The sequence below is a fragment of the Chroicocephalus ridibundus genome, chromosome Z (assembly GCF_963924245.1).
Source record: "Chroicocephalus ridibundus chromosome Z, bChrRid1.1, whole genome shotgun sequence".
In the NCBI taxonomy this organism is placed as follows: domain Eukaryota; kingdom Metazoa; phylum Chordata; class Aves; order Charadriiformes; family Laridae; genus Chroicocephalus; species Chroicocephalus ridibundus.
In genome coordinates, this window is record NC_086316.1 from 63392414 (window position 1) to 63414047 (window position 21634).

Consider the following 21634-nt stretch of genomic DNA (forward strand, 5'->3'; position numbering starts at 1 on the left):
AGTGGCAGAGCAAAGTAAGAGCCACTCTGCTTTAAAAGAATTAGGTCAAATTCATGAATTGATAAGCGATTAAAAAATTAACATAGCCTGTTGTATTTAGAGGAAGGAAGCATCAGCGTTCTCTGCAGTTCTGAGACCCTAAGAAAGCTAGGAAATGGTTTGATGTGCAGATCAGTAGTACTACAGTTGGAAAGCAGAGATAATGTATTGTTAATGAGAAAAAGTGGTTCACTAGAGTAGCACATTTTGATAAATTTTTCAGTGCTATAAAAGTACATGGTGTACAGTACTGAGGAGCATTCAGGGTAGTTTGGATATGTCTTCTCTAAATCTTAAGCGTTTGGATAATAAATCAGGATGGAACCATCCTGGCTGTCTCACAAAAATAACTGCTGTCATTTTAGATACATCAGCAATGTGTTTTGGCAATCATAACCATCATAGTTAAGAACCACCTAACAAATCAGTAACCCCATCTTAAATACAAATGAAATTGTAGGGAGCTGCAGTATTGTTCCCTCGCAAGATAAAGGAAGGGTGAAAGAGACGTTTGTATTCCCATCATTCTCTTTCCTTATACTTCAGGATCTCTGGTTATCTATTGCTGTTTTATTCAGCGCAGCTGAGACTAGTTAGTCTTCCCTGTGATTTTTGAGGTCAGATCTTAAGTTGGGTGTGTATTACAAATAATTACCTCAGATAACTTTTTCAGATATAAGGAAGAAAGAATCTGTTCCATTACAGATGTTAGTAAATGAAATGTGCACAGAACACTAGTCAGATGTGCTGATGCCTTAGTATTTTTTAAGTATACAAACTATAAAGAAATTGCAGGATTTTAAAGTTTTAAAGAATTTATGTTTTTTAAGTTCTTAGTGTTGCTGCTTTACACGGTTCTTAAATGTAATGTAGGTGCTCCCTTGGGAAGAGAAGCCATAATGCTGGAAAAAAGAGAGTTGCTGCATTTCCCTCCCAATGTATATATTTATATTGAAGACTGATCATAATAATTAACACTGGTCTGAAAGTTTCATTATAATATGTGCATTGCTCAGACGAGTTGTTTTTGAAGCTGCATTTTTACATGTGAGGGGTATTCTTCATTTGATAATATAATAATCTAGGGTGCTAGTCAGACCTTTCCCATGTGTAATATAGTATATGGCTTTCTGCATTTATGAGATACCATACACTGAACTAGATACGTGCAGACATCGCCACAGACTAGGTATTCTATAGTGAAACATCCCATAGGCAAGGAGGTGATGCTTTTTTGATGGTGAAGTCCTTCCCCAGCCTGTAGGAAACATCCATCATGTTTGGATGTGCCTTTTCTTATGTCCATGCAATGAATGGGGTTTGGGAGGAATGGTTAGCTGTACCTTGTGCTTGTAGGCTGTTATGATCAGCTGAAGAGGTGAAACAGTACCCAGTGTATTGAAGTTCAGTCTATTTTTGTACCACATTCTGGAGCAGTATGATCAGATGAATGTAACACCACTATCACTATTTTCAGTGAAGAAAGTGGCATGAACTGGTATGAAGTGGTATTGTCTGTAGATAAATGGCCAGCCTCTTGTGTGCCACTATTTGTATCTCCTGGCAGTCAGTCCTAAAAGTTTATAGGAAATCAAAATGGAGTGCCGTAACACACTTGCGTTCCTGAACAATGAGTAAGAAATCAGGGAGTCAGTCTTCTCAGCATTTGAAATACAGAAGGCTCCAAAGACTGATCTCTTTGTATGATATACACCAAGAAGTGACACTTGCGCTGCTGTGTATGTGCAAAGCTCAGTTTTGGCATTGCTGTTAACTACTTCTCTGTCTAATGGTCAGGGAGGCTCCTGTGTGTCACTGTCTGCCCCTCTGATTTCATAAGCCTTGTGCCATGTTTGTGAAGAAGGAAGAAATTTGACCAAAGGTTAATTAAAGAAAGAAGTTTTTCCCTCCAAGTGATTGAATGGAAATTAATCAAAGGCAGACTAAGAAAATGTAGTTTTAGAAAAGCGTGTACTGTTAAGAAATACTCTGTTCAGGTGCTTCATTTATGTCAGGCCAGTCAGGTATATGTTGTTGATTGTTTAGGAATAACAGTAATAATTTAACTAAAGATGATCTGTAATGAAAGTCTTTTCAAATAGATGGTCTGTGTATTTACTTCCAGTTTTAATTTGATGCTTATGTTGATGATCTGTAGCTCCAAGGGTGTATTTCATTTTAAGACATAAGGATTCCTTTGCCATATATCTTTTTCCAGAGTCATATCACCTTTGCTGAAAGTTAATTTGGCCAAGTGCCACCCAGAGGTTTCTTACTGTATTTTCTGCTGATTTTTAGGCCTCTTGATTCTGACATTCCATGATAAAGCAGAGCTCTAACAGAAGGGCTCCAGGTCACTCTGTGAGTGGATACAGAGAGGGAGTGTGCATACAACGTGGCCCAGGGAATTGCAAAACCCCTGTTCTGCTTGAATTATCATTGGCTGCTGTGTGCCTATACTATACCTGTTCTCTGTTTGTCCTTGTTTACTAATCCAAGTGTTGGTGCCACAATTCCTTATCCAGGTACAATACTAAATGAGGACTGAGTACTCTGTATTTATCTTGCAAGAGTATTGTTAAATTTTCTTTAAAAGCTTTAGAAAATAAGTGAAATGCTTTCTAAAGTATGTGGGAGAAAGGAAAGGTATGTAATTGTGCAGTATTCTGAGAACTGAATAAGCTAAACAGAACTTAACTGATCCTGATTCTCTACTTAAGAGTTCTCCTGTACTGAGTGTGTTCCTTTAGGTCCAACATGATTTCTAAAGGTGACATGAAGTTTTAAGAGATGTCTGATGCTGTAAAAAAGTAATGGACTATTTCTCTCCTCCTCTTTTGGGCAGTTTTGGTATGAATCATGATGGAATTGGAAATTCCTGTGGGACCAAAGGTCATGAAGCAGCAAAGCTAATGGCAGCTCATATTACAGCAAACACCAACCCTTTCTCTTGGTCAGCCTGCAGTCGGGATTACATCACCAGTTTTTTAGAGTAAGTAATCTCTCAAGAAAAATCATGAGTTTCAAAAAATTGGCACCTTTCAGGATAAATAGTAGACATACAGTGACCTGTTCTGGTGGTTTACATTTTTAGAATGAACAGACATAAATCTGGCAAGTCACTTAAGACTTTTATTTTGTAGAACACTTCTTTTGTGTAGTGGCGAAAGCTTCTTCTGTGCCATTCTCCACATTACAGTTCTCATTTTTAATCTATTCAAAACATTTGAAAGTGCTGATCATATCTCATTACTTCATTAATCTGAGGGTGAGAAATAGAGAAGGGTGGAATTTGTCTATGAATGGTGGGAAGTATTCTTTTTTCAAATACATGCATAATGTGAAGGAGTCTAATGAAAAGAACAAGGTTGTAGCCCTGTTTCTTGTGCATTTCATTCTCCAGATTTTTTTCATGCAGTCTGGTGGGTTTTTATCTGTCAATGTTCTTTGGTAGCATCGGTGATAATGTAAAGATTATAGGAAAGGATAGCATAGATCTTTATATTAATACCTTAAAATTGTGATAATCAATACTTCTGTGGTGATTTTTATACAGAAGTAGATTGCTACCTGAAATTTTACTTCTATATGAAAAAGATTGGAACAGTCAAAATATGTTAATCTCAAAAATGTGCTTATAGCAATCTGTATATACGATTGGTATGTATGATGCAATTGGTACATACGATGCATAATGAAGCCTTTAAGTGTGTTTTGAATTGTGTAACACAAACATAGAACTGTGAGTTCACTGAGAGCAGATTAATAACCGGAGTTTTTAAAATGGCATAAGATGGGCTTTATGGGAGCAAATGGCAGTTGTTTGGTAAGTTCAGTGTCATCAGTGCAATTATTCCTTTAAGAAATAAAGGTTGTTCAATAACTCAGACACTTGCTGTATTTTCGGAGATGGACTTAAACCACTCAAGTGGTCTAACCATGAGACTACTAAGAACAAAATGAGCTTCTCTTCCTTTTTCAGGGATCTAACCTCAGAATAAGGTGCTGTATTCTGAATCTTACCTGAAGGGACCATCCAGATCAATAGATTTTCTTTAAGTTGGTTCAAATGTAGCTTCCCACACAATTTAGAGGATCACTGAATTGGTCTGGAGAGGTGTTTTAGCTCCCTATGGAGTCGATGGGCAGAGGCAGATATGTAACGTTAGTGCTGTTCAGAGGAAAAAAATTTCTCTTCAGTTCCTGTATCAGGTTAAGGCATTTTGTATCACACCACTGAACTGTGAACCCATCCAGTTTTATGTACTGGAGATTTTAAGAGGAGTGTCTAAACTAAAGGACACTGAATAAGTCATCCTTACACCCTTAAATATGATATAGGTTTCTCTCAATATAAATTGATTTTCTCAGGAGAGATACGTATGTATTCATGTAACAGTACCATTATAAAAGAAGTATGCAGGGTAGTTTTGTTTTATCATTACCAATCATTTCTGTTAATTCAACACTGTTCCTGTTAGTAGTTTTGCTAGTAAGTCATGCAGCCTAGATTTAAATATGACAAAGAATATGGGTTTTGCATCTCTTCTGAGACATTATTTCACAGCTTGGTAGTTCTGACTGTAAGCTTACGGCTCAGTTATCTTCTTGTAGCATTTGGGGGTTTGTTTCTTAGTGTTACAGTTCTGCTGTTCTCTGTCTCATTTACTTCTATTTGTTGCTCTCCTCTGAACTCCGTTTTGGTCCCATAATTGTCCTGACAGTAAGTTGTCTATTGATGAAGACATAATTCAACAGATAGCTAAGAAATAATTTTTTATGTATAGGTTTAGAGAAACATGGTAAAATTCCGTGGCTTGTGTTACGCTGCACATGTAATAGAGCTGAACATATCTTCATAGAAATGTTCCCACACAGTTTTAAATTTCAGCCTGAACAAACGTTCTTGCTTCTTTACTTGATATGTACACAGTGACCTTTCAAATTTTTACTGCCAGTTAAAAACATGTTTTGCTTGTGCCTCCTCTATTTCTGTTTAATTTTTAAATTTATTTTATGATTTACTGTTAGCATCTCCATTATTCTTCTCTATTCTCTAGGTTTGATTGCAAAATTGTAGCTATATTAACATAAAGCCAGAATAATGCTCTGGTGAATCTGTTGCTATAGTTCTAATCTCTTCAGGTTTTTTGAGATACTTGCCTGTCATTGCCAGTGTTTGCCAGCCTACTCGAATTACTACCATCTGTGAATTTCATTAAAAAAAATCACTACTGAAGATACTAAGCGATATTTGAACTAGCATAAAAAAACCCTACCCATAGCAGCTTCAATAATAAATTATCTTTTATAATATTTTAGGTGTATTTTTGTAACCCGGAATATAGATTTTATTTTTTTTCAAAGCCACCTTGGATAAACATTATTTTACACATTGCAATTATGAATAGATTTTCCAATTGTATAGGATACTGTGTTTAATAATGTACTGAGCCAAAGATAACTTCTTCATCTTATATCATCATAATTTTGCAATCTATTTTTAAAAATGTCGGAGTTCTCAAACGTGATTTGTTAATTGTAACTCTATGCTTCTCATTGTTTGTGGTTCTAATATCCTGTTGATACTTTTTTTTCCTTAAAATAATTGTTTTGTCATTTCATAGAGTAGAATAGGCTGTAAAACTAGTTTTTTTTCTCCCTAGCTTTTCATGTCATCTCCTCAATGACAGCAGGAAGCTGTTGAGATAGAGATACACAGGTACCTGCAGGACAGCTGTCAGAAGCCTAGTTCACTTCTTTTTACCCATTCACACCTTTCCGTAAGGCAGAACAGCTTTAAAAGCAGATACTTTTCTGTTGCAGGTAATGATCAGTGAACAAGAAGCAAAGAAAAATAGCGAGTTTCATGTGGTAGCAATTCCCTGACTGCTCCTGTAAGAACAGAACAGCCTGCATCCAATCAGGAAAAACGAGTCAATTTTTTTCTGATGCTTCTTCATCTTAGCAACAGATGAGGAAAATGCTGATTTAGAGCTTTAGAGGCAAAGCCTCAAGACGTTGTCATCTGTGTCTCCAGATGTTTATTCCAGATAGATTAGACTCTGCCCCCTTTCTTTCCATTTTTCCTCAAGACTGGGAAAACAGCTGGGAGAGGACCCAGTAGACTACAAATAAGGAAGACAAGTGGTTTTTTTCTGTGCTGAATCAGCATGGCTAGTTTAGGATTCATTTAGCTATGTCTAACAAGAAAGATACAAGACAATGGGATGAAATGCAGATACCCAAGCAGAAACCTGAGGCTCTGAGTCTGTATGACTACCACAACACCTTTTAGATTTATTGGCTTGGATCTGGATACAAGTTTGGGCAGGGCTGTCATGGCACCAGGATAATGCAGCTGGAATGAATTTCACTAGAATCTCATCACATGTTCACAGTATTGTACGGTAAGGTGGATTTAGTGTGGATTTACTAGGTTACCGTCTTGGGTCACCACATACTACAGCACTTCTGCATGGTGTGCCATTTTGTAGTGTAGATACCACATTGTTTTTTATCATCAGGCAGAAGCATTTTGAAACAAAAGTCATCCTGGTGACACTCAAACTACAGCCTCACCTTCATCCTTCTTTTCGTCAACACTTTCTTAAAACTACACCCAGAAACATATTTTCCAGACTGAGGCTACTGAGGAATAGCCTTTAAGTATCACATAGAAGTTATGAATTCAGTTTTGCAGGATGGACAGACAGAGGATGAATATGGCTCAAAGGATGATAATAAGACAAGGCAAAACTATGTATTGCTAATAGATCTATCAGAACTCTCAAGAGGGATGGCCAGCCAGCATAGGCTCTCAAATGGCCAAAGAAAATAACTTTTTACTAGCAAAAACATTCCTTCTAGCACATAATAGTTGGAAGATTGACTGAATTCAGTTCATCAATTGAATTGTTCATAAGTGCTTTACAATGGCTTTAAATTTCACTAACCTTTTATGGAATTAAATGCAGAAATACTCACAGAGAATTGAAGGGTTGGAGAGCAGTGTCAGAGAAGAGAGATTCCTGTGAGAGCAGTAGAAACCCTTAATAACTGTTTATAGGAGAAATGGACCAAGCCTAAAAATATTGTTTGTGACGGAAAACCAATTAGTATAAATTTAATTCCATGCAGCATGTGGAATTTTTTTTATATATATATATATATACACACACATATATATGCATATACCATGCAAGTTTCATTATATCCATCTTATATTTATACAGCGTGCCTATAGAGCCATGTAGATACCTAGATGTAAAGAAGAGAACTTTTTTGCTTAGAATTCTTTATTCAATTACTTTTATGTTTTGTAATAACAAAATCTGGGTGATTTCTGGAATCATAGTTCATTAACCTTGTCAGTATCAGATAGGAGAACGTGTTAGAAGAAGCCAGAGGGCCAACTCTATCTTTCAAAGGCAGGATTGCATTTTGAAGATGAATGGAGGAGAACCAGGAGTCTTTAAACTATTTGAGTAAGTAAGATCTATCATGGGCAATTCTTGGAGAGACTCTAGGATTGCCATACAGCGGGATTTAGATCGGAGACTACACATTTCTAACTCTGGAAAAGAGCCAAAACTACCTTGGTCCGAGCAAGCTCATCTAGACAATATGAAAAGTCATCCAGTGTTTGGGCCCAGACGTCATCTGCCCAAGAATCTTGGACATACAAGTAAATATGCAAGATAAATATAGGATACACGTATGTATTGCTATCTATGGCAGATTGGCCAGTCCCCTGGTACTCCAGAAATCTAAATTAACTTCTAAAAAAAGTACAAACCAAGACTAGTTTTGAAAGATAAGGTCACATCAATCATATCAAAATTTAATATCTGTTTCTAGAAATCAATGGAGAAAATTTACATTCAGTATTATCTGTTGATTTACACTTTGGATTATAATTTGATTCTTTTTTCTAGGATTTTTTTTTTAGCTAACAGATAACTGAATAAAAAGCATATGTCCCCAGTTACTGTAGATTTCTGAAAATTTCGAAGTCTTATGTTTTGCTTAAAAGGCTACCCAGTTAAAAAAAACCACAACAGCTTCTGTAATCATGGGCTGACAATCTATTTTTGAGCGTTGACTTTGCAAGTATTACTCTTTTTCTACCTCTTGGGTTATGTAAATTTAAAGACATTCTAAATGGCAGAATCAGCAGCAGATTCCCATTAACTTATTCATAGAATGTTTGACAAAATAAATACAGAAGGCAAATTGGCCAGACGCATTTTGGTAGGTGGATGATTTTGATAGATGGACCAATAGATTTTTTCCTAATACCTCTGCTGGAAAAATATTCAAATAAATAAAAGCATGCTTTGGAACATAGACCATATTGTGGAGGAAAGTATACAGTAGCAAATTATCTACTCCAAACAAAAGAAAAATTGAGTATTATGAAAAGATTGTGCAAAATTAGAGAGGCTTTGCTAGGAAATAGAAAACAAGACATAGAGCCAGCCTTGCATAAAAGACTGGAAAGAAGTAGAATTTCTCATGATTGAGTGGTAAATCCTCATCAATATCTGAATTTCCCTAACATTCAGGAATGTTTTCATTTAGTAATCGTATTCTGGTTCATTGTAATTTTAAACATACCACTCCAAATGAGACTTCCATTACTTACACCCTCCTTCTGGAAATATTTATGTTATTATCTGTAGACCATTGAGCAATCTGCAGAGTTTATTCATTAGTGTCAAGCAGCTTTTGTAACCTGTACAGAGATATATGCTGGTGCTCTTTAAAAATCAGTTTTTACTTAGTAAAAGTACATAATAAATATGAAGTAAGGGTTCTTTTAGGAGCCAAATTTTATATATAGATATGTAAACTATTCATGGGTTTATATCTATGTATATGTATAAAATGCACTACGTTTATACTTTAATAATTTTATTTTTTCCCCTCATATTTTTATGGATAATTTGGCAACAGAATTAAATAAAACATTATGTATCCTATCCATATATTTACCTATATGATTGTTTAGCTAAAATAGATAATTACAAATATTTATAATACATTTAATTTATGATTGTTAATCATGGCTTGCATTATAGTCCACATCATTATTATGAATGAGACAATTCTGTAACATTCTGTAACATTCAAAACCTTTTTTCAGTGCTAGTGTTCCAGCCAGTAGTTTCTTCAACCATTAAAGGAGTTGTGTTGTACTGTGTGTGTTGCAGAGATATTTCGGAATAGATACTGTAATAGGAGCATAAACCCTGAAATGTCTACATCTGTGGGTTTTGCTTTTTCTCTTTACTGGCCTTGGATACAACAGCGATGTCTGTACAGAGGTGACGATCCTCACTTTTGCATTGTTCAGTCTGTAAAGATGCTAACATTGAATCCCCGCTTGCTGTAATTTTGACCAAGCAGTTAACAGGGATAGCATGTCTGAGATCTTAAGCTTTCAGAGAATGCTCTAGTATCCTTATATCTTTCCAAACAGAAGATTAATTTCCTATCCGGTGATATTAAAATGCAAAAAAAATGTTTAAATTATATTGTAGACTGTTTTACAAAGGTCTCCTGAGACGCTACACTGGAGTACAGGGATGAAGCAACGTTGAGATTAGCTATAAATTAAACCAGTCCCTCTGTGTCTCATAAAACCTAACCTCATGAAATTAACCTAAAATTAGGAAAATGACAGAAAATGAGAAAGTCTTTGAGTACCAGTAGTTTGTTGTGGAGTACATAATGTGTGTACGGATGAGTTTGAGATCATCTTATTTCTATTGCAAACACTAAAGATTTATTTATCCACTACCTGTTCAAAAATATAGACACTCTGCAGGGATATCCTGTAGGTTTTTTGACTTTGTATATGCTTCCTATGTGAGATAAAATCACAAAGCACAGAAGCAATTGTGAGTAGAAATATTTGGGCATTCTTTTCCTTCCTATGATGTTTTTTACATCTGCACAAAGGGCTTTTTTCACTTTTATAGGCCTGATTGATAATAACTATTAGATCTCTGCTTATAAAGTGTACTGATACCCTTATTCTTCTTGCACCCTTTTGGTTCATTCCCTTAGATATAGCAGATATTTTTTTTCCCCTCAAGTATCTGGGTTTTGCTTTGGTGGAGCAAAGAGAAAGGGTGAAGAACAAGGTCATAGACTCAACAGTATTACACCATTCCTGACTCAAATAGAAATGTTCTGGAAAAGTTATATGATCCTAAGCCTGTATTCATCCTTTGCACAGCTTTGGTGAGATCTTTCATTACCAATGGGAAATCCCTGGTTTTATTAATGTGTTTTATAACGCATGCTGTTTGTTTTCCAAAATGCTTCAATTCACACAATACAGTATCAGATTCTCATAGTAAGTTTGTAAAATGTGTCAATTTTATTCAACTACTTCAGAGAAATAATAGAACTGAAGCAGAAGGAAAGAGAGAAATTTTCAGTCAGAGGTGGTGATGTTATGTAGCTAGTGAGTGAACGACTGCTTAGTAGTCATTTTCTTGCTTTTTTACTACTATAACAATATTTCATTATTGTAAAAATCCTGTCATTAGAGCAGAAGAGGCATATTTTTGTATTTGCTACACAGATTTTGACTTACATTTCTGCAATTATATGTTTTACGATACATAATTTAAAGTGAATTTAAAGATTGAGATTTGATTCTGTAATCTAATCTGTACAGGGGTACATATGCCTATGGAGACAGTCAACGAAGGTGTTAAGAGTTTTTAAATGCTGTGCCCTTGGCTGGCTGTTTACAGGATCACAGTTTGCAGACCAAACTCTTGCACTATGGGAATCGATGGAAATGTTCCCATCATATGCAGTACTAGCTCAAGCTGATGTCAAGTGCTAAACTTCCCACTGCTTGTTCAAGCAAAGTTCCGATCTGCAGTTTGGTCCAGACAGTGCAGACAATTCCAATTCATATTGGAATTATTAACATGTACTCCTCATACACCCAAAATACAACACTGAACTATTTCAAAAGAATGTAGGATAGTTTCCCAATTTCTGCTGTTGGAAAATATATATGCTTGCAATAATTAAAACTGGAATAAAGGAGCAAGTACATTATTTTTTATGACAGAACCTCACAACTGATATTTTAAAGATAGATTTCAGCTGAGGGGGTATGTGTGTTTGTGTGTGCGCACGGGTGAGTCACGCTAATTTGGATTAGTGACCGAATGTAATATTTTTTTCTGTATTTACCTGGTTATTGCCTTAGTTTCTGTTTGCCGCCTTCTGAAATGAATTGCCTTCTTCTGACACAACAAGGCAGTTGTTTTTCTGTGTTTTTCCAAAGGGTTTATTGTAATATTTCAAGGAATTTAATAAAATAGAGTTAAAAGGAGAACGTAAAATGTGTAGTTAAAGGGGGCTTTTTGCTCTTTTTTTTATCTGCAGATGAAAAGTATATAAAATTGGAGATCTCCAAAAAACAGTGTAGAACATTCGCTTCTGAAATTATGTTCCTTTGGCAAGTTGCATGGAAAAGATTTGGAAAAAAAACCATAAGTGCTGGCGAAATTTGTAGGAATGTCGGAAAAAAATTTAAAGTGTTGGCATAAGAATTCTTTAAAAATCCTCACTTATTCACATGTGAAATGAAAGTAAAAAAGCATCTGTCCTCTTTTATGCACACTGACTAAATAAAACCAAATAATTATATTTAGCAAAGTACAAAGTTTTCTAAACAGAACTCTGTCTGCATTTGGCTTGCTTTGTTATTTATCCCACTACACTAAAATATCGTGGTCAAATATGGGCATATTTTGGAAAAAACCCACCAACCACCAAACAAAACAGTGATTATAAAAGAAGAAAATATTAAAGTTTTCAAAGATTATGATCTTAGTTCTAACATGAAATTTTTAAGATGAGGAAAGGTCTTGGATCCTTACAAAGTTTTTCACTTGCCCTAGTATAGGTAAATTTGAAGACCCTGCAGAATTCTTACCACTGTAACTGTTTTGTTCATAGAAATGGAAGAAAAGCATGCATGTCAAGGTCCTAATCCTATAAACATTTAGTCATATTGAAATTTAAAAGTGTTTTATATAAACCAATTGAGCTGCTCATACCTGTAAGATTGTACTTAGCTGTTTGAAGGATCGGAAAGGTCGTTAAGAATTGTAAACTGAATTTCTTTGATTTGCTTAATTTGTTTATTTTTTCATTCTATGACCAAATGTAGCTATTCTTCAGTGAAAACAAATAGGAATCTTAAAACAAAAATGAAAATCAGTCTTGTGTGGCTCAGTAATTATCGTACTTTTAAAAAGGATAATATATGAAATCTATTTAACAATCTAAAATAAGCATTTTTGTTAATAATAATGATGAAAAATTATTTTGATCTTTTAATTCCCTCTAATTACTTTTTCTTTTTACTATGGGTGTACCATCTCACTGTTTGTTTATTGCAATCATATTTGTTTCACACCCAATGCTGTTAAAAGTAAGAATTAGATACGTGATATCATTACTGTGATTTACAGTCAGTAGAATTCCTAATTGATTTGGTCCTTTATGTTGAACAGTTCGGGCCGTGGTACTTGCCTTGATAATGAGCCTCCCAAGCGTGACTTTCTTTATCCAGCTGTGGCCCCAGGTCAGGTGTATGATGCTGATGAACAGTGTCGCTTCCAGTATGGAGCAACATCCCGCCAATGTAAATACGGGGTAAGAAGTCTTAATCCTTATGCTGAGTGTTCTGCTGAGTCATTTGTATATATTCCTTTATAACATAAATCTTTAGTTAGATGCAGTAGTGGGTTACAGATCTCCGATAGCATGTCTGGTGCCATCATACGGAAGCAAAGGGTACATTTTAATCCTTATGCTGCATCTTTTGCTTGAGTCATTTGTATGTACTGTACACCAAAATGTGTGGGTAACGATGAGCTGGGGAAAGCATTCTTTAATTTTAGGAAAAAAAGGAGCCCGTAACACTTGACCCTGCTCCTCATAAAGTGTACTACAGAATTTTCCCTGATTTCAGTTAAATGAGATCAGGTTCACATTGTATTAATCTTGAAACATGAAATCTGTTGTGTTGGCTTTTCTTTTCAATTTAAAGCTGCATTTTGAAATTACTTTTGTACTTCTATTCATTTGTCAGGTCTGGGTTTCTTTTCTCCCCCCCTCCATACCCCCCTTACCCTCCCCCCCCTCCCCCCGACTTTGAGTTTATTGTTTCTCACATTGTCCAGATCTCTTTTTGGAAAGATGAATTACAGTTATAGAAACCGAGAAACATGAAGCTAGATAGCTAAATAGAATACTGAATAACTAAGTACTAGCAAATCTTTTACTACAAGTACCAGTGTGCAATAATTAAGGTAAATAAATTTACAGTAGAAATAAAGACCTGCACGTGCAGGCCATTATGCAATAAATTTATAAATACTTACTTAAAACCTTGCAGCCCAAAGTACGTAGTGAAAGGATGCATTCTGCTGTGTTTGTCATCAAATAATCATCTGAGACTAAATTAAATAAACCTTGAAAACGTATCTACTGATTTAAAAGTAAATAGTTTTAATATTTTAATTTTTAGACTATTGAAATAAAACAATGTAATCATTTAATTTATAGTCTATTTACTTCTCTAAAGGCTAGCTACAAAGAAAGTCCAGTTTTAATATCCCTGGGGTGATAAATACAGTATTACTCCTGGGATACCTCTTTGGCAGATCACATTGCGCAAGGGATTTAAAAGCTGTATGTAGCTGACTGAGTAGCTCACTGGGTCTTCTACTCCAGATCCCTCATCAAACCTCTTTTGGCCTTCATTGTTCCTCTTTAAGTTCTCACTTCCCACTGCTGTTCTTTAAGGGCCCTTTTTCCTGTCACTACATCTAAGTCATACCTTTTTTTTTCTTTTTTTTTCTTACAAATTCTCACCACACACACTCTTTTATTTTCAGACTAAGGAAATCTGCAGGTATTTAATCCATGATTTATAGTGCAGCCTTTGGAGATATACTGCATTTTAAATTAAACTGGAAAGTTAATAATGTGCAAAACCTGGCTTTTCCACGTATGTGTAATTTTTTTCAAACACCGCTAAACTACGTAATCATTGTTATGATGATCACACTGCATAGTGCGCCTTCTTTCTTAAACCAGTTTCTAAACCACAAACAATTGGAAGTAATGAAGATGTGTAGGTAATCTTGGCGTTCTGCCTTCTGCTTTCTTTTTGGTTTAAAGTTTTTTTGCGGGATTCCCTTATAGTTACAAAAAAGAGGTCGACACTTAATTGAGGCAATAATTAAAAGAAGTTACGTCTTCATGTGACATTAGAAGTCCTCTGAATTGATCTAGTGTGTTGTGTTCCATCAGTGTGCCATCAATGTGAGCATAATTTTAATGTGTCTCAGAAAAAAACAACCCCTATATTTAATAATAGGATTCAGACTGCATATATTGATATAACAGGTTATTGTAGAAGTCTGGTAATATCCACTCCAAGAAATGATATACATTTAAAATAGTATCTACATTTTAAAATATTATCCTCCATGGCCATCATGCTCTGAAAATGCAATCATGATGATTACGTTCGTACAGATTTCAAGTGATAATTTTGAAGGGGAAGAAAAAAAAAGTCTTTGGAAGCTGGTAGTCCAGACGGAAAATATCCACAAGAAAAACCCATTCATACATGAAAAGGTTTTTAGATCTGAGCAGGGGAACTAGATCTAGATACCAGGAAAAGCTAAGTTGAATACTCTGCTCAACTTTTTCACTATCAAAAGTAAACAGGAAGTGCTTTGGATAGTTCTATTTGATGTACGTTTCACATGAAGATGCCATTAATAGTTCATTGATCTTATTCTAACAGACACGTGCAACTATAGACAGAAAAACGTAGTAAAAATCCCTAATTAACAGTGGACCTAATTTATATACTGACTTCTTTCTAGCGCTTCTTTTAACCCTTTTTATTTGAAGTGCCTGGTAAAAAAGGGGTAGAGGAGGTTTTCCAACATGGGGTTTGCTGACCCAGAAGGAAATAAATTCTAAACCAAAGGGAAATCTCAGAGAAAATTGCTTGCCTTTTTCTCTTGCTCATGTTCTTTACTCATTTATGGTAGTAAGACATGACAAGAGAAACAGTCGAACTATCAAATCAGAGACCAAAAAATAAGTGTCTCCTTTAGGCTCTGATGTAGCTGTTGAGATACTTGGTGTTTTTAAAGTAACTTGGAAAATCTACATATTCTTTCTGCTTTGGAATTCTGTTGTAATGTCTTAGTAGCCTTTAGAAAAATTACCTCTTTCAGCTATCTAGCTTTAATGCTAATCTGTGTTCATTGCCTTTTCTACCGTATTTCCTCATCCATTCCCTCTGTATGTTTATTTTAAACTGGTGCTTTTGATCATAGATCATGTCCTAATCCTGCAAAGAATTTTGCACATTTATGTACCTGACGCCTTTCTCACGTAGGAACTTGAAGTTAAATACACGGAGAGGTGTTTGAATGATTAAGGCATCAGAACTAAAGTACTAAAAGGGCTGCAGGTTTCTGCCTTTCTCTGTGTGTGTTTACTTACAAGGAGCCAATTTGACCTTAAAAGGAGCTCTTCGGTAGTTGTTTCGACACTGTTGTAAGTACTAGACCTAATTAAACGGTTTAGTCACTTACGGACAGAGCCGTTTCAGCAAAAGTGTTGTGGCTGTTGGTCAGATTTCCTTGCATTGTTCAGCACATTAACTCAGACAAGAATTCAAACAGACACTTTAGCTCTTTAAGCTGAAAAAATAAAATGCCATATTAGCAAGTAGGCAGTGATCCTGCTAATGTTACATGTGCATTGTTCTGTATAATAACTTCACACCATTTCTACTACAGGGGCAATTTTACAGAATTTAATTGAAGAAATAAATAGTTTGAATAAAGAATTGAGAGGCAATGTCTCAAGCTACTTAAAATATTTAATTTTTAGGGTACACTTTCTTATTCAGGGGAACGTTAAGTTTATGACCTACAGTGAGACAAATTATAATGGTGTAAATTTCACCATATAATACTGATGCATAGCTTTTTCCTAAAGGCAATACATGCTTCCAGGTATCTTACTGGATTCACTGCAGTGGGAGATTTAGAGGTTATTAGGAACAGTGCTATTTCCTCTTCATTTATGTAGCTACTGGATATGCTATATCGTCTAGGGTGATGCAGTGTGAATTCTCTTCTGCTGATTATCGAGTGCGTCTCAGTTCTTTGCTCTGTTTGTATACCAGTTCCCCTGATAGTTCAGAACGTTTTCCAATCCTTTTGTTTAGGTGAGTGTAAGGAGAACTTCTCTCATTGACTCCTTACCTCCTTAACCTTTGGGCATCTGCCTACTAACAGTTGGCTGTTTGCGGTCTCTGGGTTAACTCAGGAAAGAATTCCAGTCTTGACTTTGAATTTCTCTGTTTTATGAGTTTAAGTAATACCTGGAATATGCTTGACGGTAATTTACAGATTTTGCGGTTCAAAATAACGCTTTGCTTTAGAGCTGGTCCCCACATTTTTAGGAGAGAGGCTAAAACCTCAGACATTTTAATAGCAGTTAATACTTTATGCATATGGTTGATATTGCTGTGGTGCATTTTATGATCTGTGAAGCTGTTGGCTGCTAGCATGGTTTTCAGAGATAGTGCCTTACAATTCTTTGGTATACCTTTTTTGCATTTTGTGCTTTTCCACCATCATTGGTGTCAGTAAATACTTTGAGTAGGGAGCAAAGGGGGCAAATGCTCCTTTCCTTTGGATACATGACTTCACTGAAATCAGCAGGACCTCTCTTTGTATTTCACGCTAGAGTTTAACACATCAGGTAATGTATTTTAGCTGATGACAGGTAGCTCTCTTCTTTGTCATGGTCTTATGTTTGCAATTTAAGTTCTCTAGTTAGTTTGCCAACAAAAATAGCTTTACACTCAAATACCAGTTTTTATTCATTTTTGTTAGTGCGTTTTGGAGGACAGAGTTCAAGCTATGAACTTACTGCTTGTAAACAGGCAGAATGAAGATATATTCTCAGAATAAGGAGTCCTTCTGCCTTCAATAGCTTCCTTGCATTAGTTGTCTCTAGGAATTTTTTAATGAGTTATGGGAAGTGGCCATAAAGTTAATTACCATTAATGGAAAGTTGCTGGGAAAGTGTTGATTACAGAAATACAGGACATGCAGCTGTCATACCTTCCCTGCTTCCTAGTTTCCCACATGTCAATTCAGAGACAGAATAGTTTAACTGAATTAGTTAGTAATAACCAAAAGAAAACAACATGGGTCAGCTAACTTTCAAATCCAGGAGAGTAAACAAATTGCTATACACAACCTTTCTACAATATTTCTTCTAGGGCAAAGTAGCCTGAATTACAATTGACCCTTATAATCAGGTGTACAAACTTTAATGTTAGTGAATTAAACTGTCACTTTTTTCATGAAACACAAATGTGATTTACTCTAGTTAAGTAAAGAGAGGAATTAAGCTTGATGTAGGGTTTTTACAGGAAGGTGAAAGCAGATTCTGGAAGCTGTTTTTTCAGAAAGAAAGGCAGAGAAGCCACTGGTGTGTCTTTGCACAGAACTGTTCCCTTTTGTTCCCTTGCCCATTGATACTGTGACTAGGATTGTGCATTTAGTTGAATCTGTACATAATACATAGTAACTCACTGAAAAGTGACTTTTTTTCCCCCCAGCTTCATACATCATACCATGGCTAAATTGCTTTGTACTTGGTGTTTGTTAGCAGAGCATAGGTAGTTCAATCAGATGGATTTATATTACATTGCTCACAAATTGGTGTTAAAAGTATGTGTAGACAAAGAGAGAAACTGATATTCTGTCATTTTTAAACCTTTCCATTATTTTTTATTTCATAAGATGTTGCCAGTCAAGTGCAAAACCTCATCACTATTGTGCAGGATTTTTCCATTTAGAATTATTAAAGTTTCAAGCTTTTCTTGTGTAAGGATTTACAGGATTGTGCTGTGATTAAGAACATTGGAAACACTTCCAGCTTTATTCTTAAAGAGAATTTTGTTCCCTCTTGTTTTTAAGATTAGGATGCGTATAGCCAAGGGAAATCCCAGAAGTTTTCCTCTTTCTAGAATCCTAAAGTAGTTTTACATCCTTTTTTTGTATCTTTTTCTAACAAGTTCCTGTAGTCCCCTTTCTTCTTTCCTAGGACTATCTTGTCTCCAACCCCCCTTTCTCCTTCTCTCTCTCTCTTTTTTTTTTCTCTTTCTCTCTCTTTCACAAGAGACGCAGATGTAACACCAATGTGCCTGGATCTTATGAAAGCTGTTTAAAAAGTGGAAGGGAAAGCTAGTGATCAAAGCAGGAGTAGTGCATTAGATTACAGGAGAAGCAATAATAAGATTCCAGGTACTGGAATGTGGTTTGAATAAGGATCAGATAGGTTGCATGGGTTTGAAAGGGAAGATGCTACTTGGAAGTGATTGACCTTGTGGGGCTTCTGTAGTTTCCATAAGGTTCACATAAGCACCCAATGTTTAGGAAAGAATGCTGGTAACATAATACGGATGTACAACTTAAGCTTCGGATTCTATTTCACGTTCTTTCAGCATGTTGTGATTCATAACATGCTGCACCACTTAATGAGCATTTGGTAGTGGAACACTAAAATGGTATCTTTTTTTGGGTGCTTATCTGAACTAAACTTTGAACCTTCTGAAGTTTATCCATAATTATAGTCTTCTAGTTTTAATCGTGTTGACAGCAGTATTTCAGCAGTGAGGCTGAAATGACTCTAGATTGATGCTTTTCAGGTCTGAATTGTAAGTTACAATTCAAGCTAATTACTTTTATGCTCTATGTTAGCAAATGCTCATCAAGAGATGCAGCATATTATACATTAAACATGATGAAGTAACAAAATTCTGATTAACTTTTTAAAATTTTATGAACAAAAAATGAAACTCCCAAATTATCATAGTTTAATATGCATTGTGAATGTATTTCCCATCTTATTTTTTTTTAATATTATGGGCCAAACTGCTGACTTTTGTTGGAGGCTTTCATTACTGTTGAAAACATTAAGAACAGCACAGCAATTTGATCTTTGCTCTTAATATCATTGTGCTGTTTTGTTACCGTGTCTGATGATTGTGATATAGGATGCTTAGATGTTACATAATTTGAAATGCCTATATGTAACTCTGCATGACACAACAGAAAGAGGCTCCATCATTGATAACACTTAGGCAAAAGGAAGATAATTTGATTTGCTGTTTTTTTTCTCTAGATGGGTTCAGCTTTGTTTAATTTACTGCAAATACAAGCATCCGAATTCCAAACTGAAGTCATGGAGCCCTAAGATACACCGTTACAGGTTGTCATCTATCTTGTCTTGATTTTGTGAAAGGCCTCAGCTTCAGTTTATGTTTTCTGGATTTTTAAAACACTTTCCCTTGTTTGCTTTACAAATTAATAGTTATTAAATCCACACATTTGGAGACTGACTTTAAGGTCATTGATTAATTTTCATATTATGCTTCTTTCTCTTAGTTTCAGTAAATTATTCACACAAATTTAATATTGGCAAAAGATATATTAGCTTCATCCTGTGTCCACCAGTGAAGAAAAGACTACCCTAAAGGGTCACCTAATGTTGGTGGGTGGGTCAGTGTGGGTGGGTGGGTGTGCGTGCATGTGTGGGCGCGTGTTAGTATGTGGAAAAAAGCAGTATACTTTCTACTAGTGATTTTGGGCCTGACCTTTCCAGGGCAGTTCTTCATATGTTTTTAAGGCTGGCTTATTAAAAACAGTTGCTTAGAGATGTTACAGATAGGATGGTGGTAGGAAGGAAATAGCTCAAATTAATAACTCTGAAACTAAGGTAGTACCAGGTATAGGGTTGAGCTGGAGAACAGAAAGCTTTATGCACCTTAGTCAGAATTTCTCTATTAACTGTCCAAAATCAGCTGAAAAGAAAGAGACATAGCCATAGTAGTACCTGGAATATTTCCACTTCCATTTAATGAAATAACAGCACAGATGGATTTTCCACTTCTTTTTAGATATCTTATTTGATTTCAAGTTACTATTAACGTTATTTTTCATTTCATGTACAGGGTGATGGAGAATGTATAGTCTACTCTTTCTTTTCAATGCAAAACAGCACGGGAAAATAAACAGCTTCTTAAATAAGTTTGGCTATATTTAAAAGAAATGATGAAAATACTTTAATTTCTTTTTTCCAATATAAATTACATCTACAAATTGATACATTGTGTTATTTTAGTTAATAAATCCTCAATGTTTTACATAGTTTTCCATAAGGAAATATTCTGTTGATTTTGGGATATTTTATGTCTGTCTCAAACAGAACTCCTTTCTGATTTAAGCAGCAGGTTTTGCTCAAATATTAATAGTATGATACAGCCCATAGTAATTTTACCTTACTGTTGTTTTGTCTTTAGGGATTTACTGAGGCAAACTCCCGCTGAAATTAAAGTCTGAATAAGGACTACTAGACTATGTCAGTAGTAATGTTTAGGTTTGATACAGAGGTTTTCATTCTGTCTCCCAGAGGTATTTAGGAAGAAGGAAAATATTTTTCTCGTTTTGTGGAGTAGGGAGGTGAACTGATTTGCTTAGAATCATCCTGCAAACAGATGAATGACTAAAATAGTTCTGGAGTGCTGCATCCATTAATTCACACAGTTCAGCTGATTGTTTAGCATTAAAATGTCTGCATGATGTTAGTTCAGTGAATTTGGATGAGTCTAGTGCCGTGAAGAAGCCTGAGTATACAGAAAGAATGCTATTGGAAGGATATTGTTAAATACTCTTGTTTGTGGATACATTAGCCTGGCAATGAAATACATGTTTTAACTATTACTTCCACATATATGTTTATACATAGGTGGTAAACTTATGTAGGCATGTCAAAAGTGAAATTCCACTTGTAAACTCTGGAGCACAAACGAGAATTCTGGATTAAAATCACCCTGAAATGTAGATGTTTTCAAATTCCAGAGTGTTATCCAGATCTGATTGTTTGCTTCTGTCTATATTGGAATGGGAAATCTTTGTTTCATACTGCAATTGAATTTTTGGTCTTTTCAGAACATTGAACTAAAGTTAACAAAGCCAGCACAGCCATTAATTTTAACATTTGAATTTCATCAGACGCAAAATAAAGACAAGGTCACAAGTAGAATCATCACAGTCTGACACCTTTAATTATGGTTTGACAATGTAAACTACACATGAAACACGAGCAAGTATATTACACTAATTTTGCTCAACAAAACGAGCAAGTCAATTAAATGTAAAAGTCAATAAGGCAGGATTATGACAGGAGCACCTCATACTGTGTCTGAAAGGAACCAATTTTAGGTTTTCACTTTGAAATCCATACTGTATTGAAGTTTGGATTCATGGTTGATTTAGATGTGAATTTGATTTAACGTTGAATTTTAACACCTTAATGGCTGTGAAATTTGTAATCTAGTTAGATTTTTCAAGAACATTTGTGATGTATCTTCTGTTCTTTCCCTGTTCTATTGGTATTTTAAACCATATATTTATTTGTGTTACTTGTATCT

The 21634-nt window shown here is 35.3% G+C and overlaps 1 protein-coding gene across 2 annotated transcripts in view; it reads left to right on the plus strand.

Annotated features, from left to right (window-relative positions):
- ADAMTS6 (ADAM metallopeptidase with thrombospondin type 1 motif 6) overlaps window positions 1-21634 on the plus strand; it is a 154266-nt gene that overhangs the window by 69349 nt on the left and 63283 nt on the right. For both annotated transcript variants that reach the window (XM_063320899.1, XM_063320898.1), the window contains 2 exons: window positions 2885-3031; window positions 12597-12738. In XM_063320899.1, coding sequence (XP_063176969.1) covers window positions 2885-3031; window positions 12597-12738 — 289 coding nt within the window. The remainder of the gene's footprint in view (window positions 1-2884; window positions 3032-12596; window positions 12739-21634) is intronic.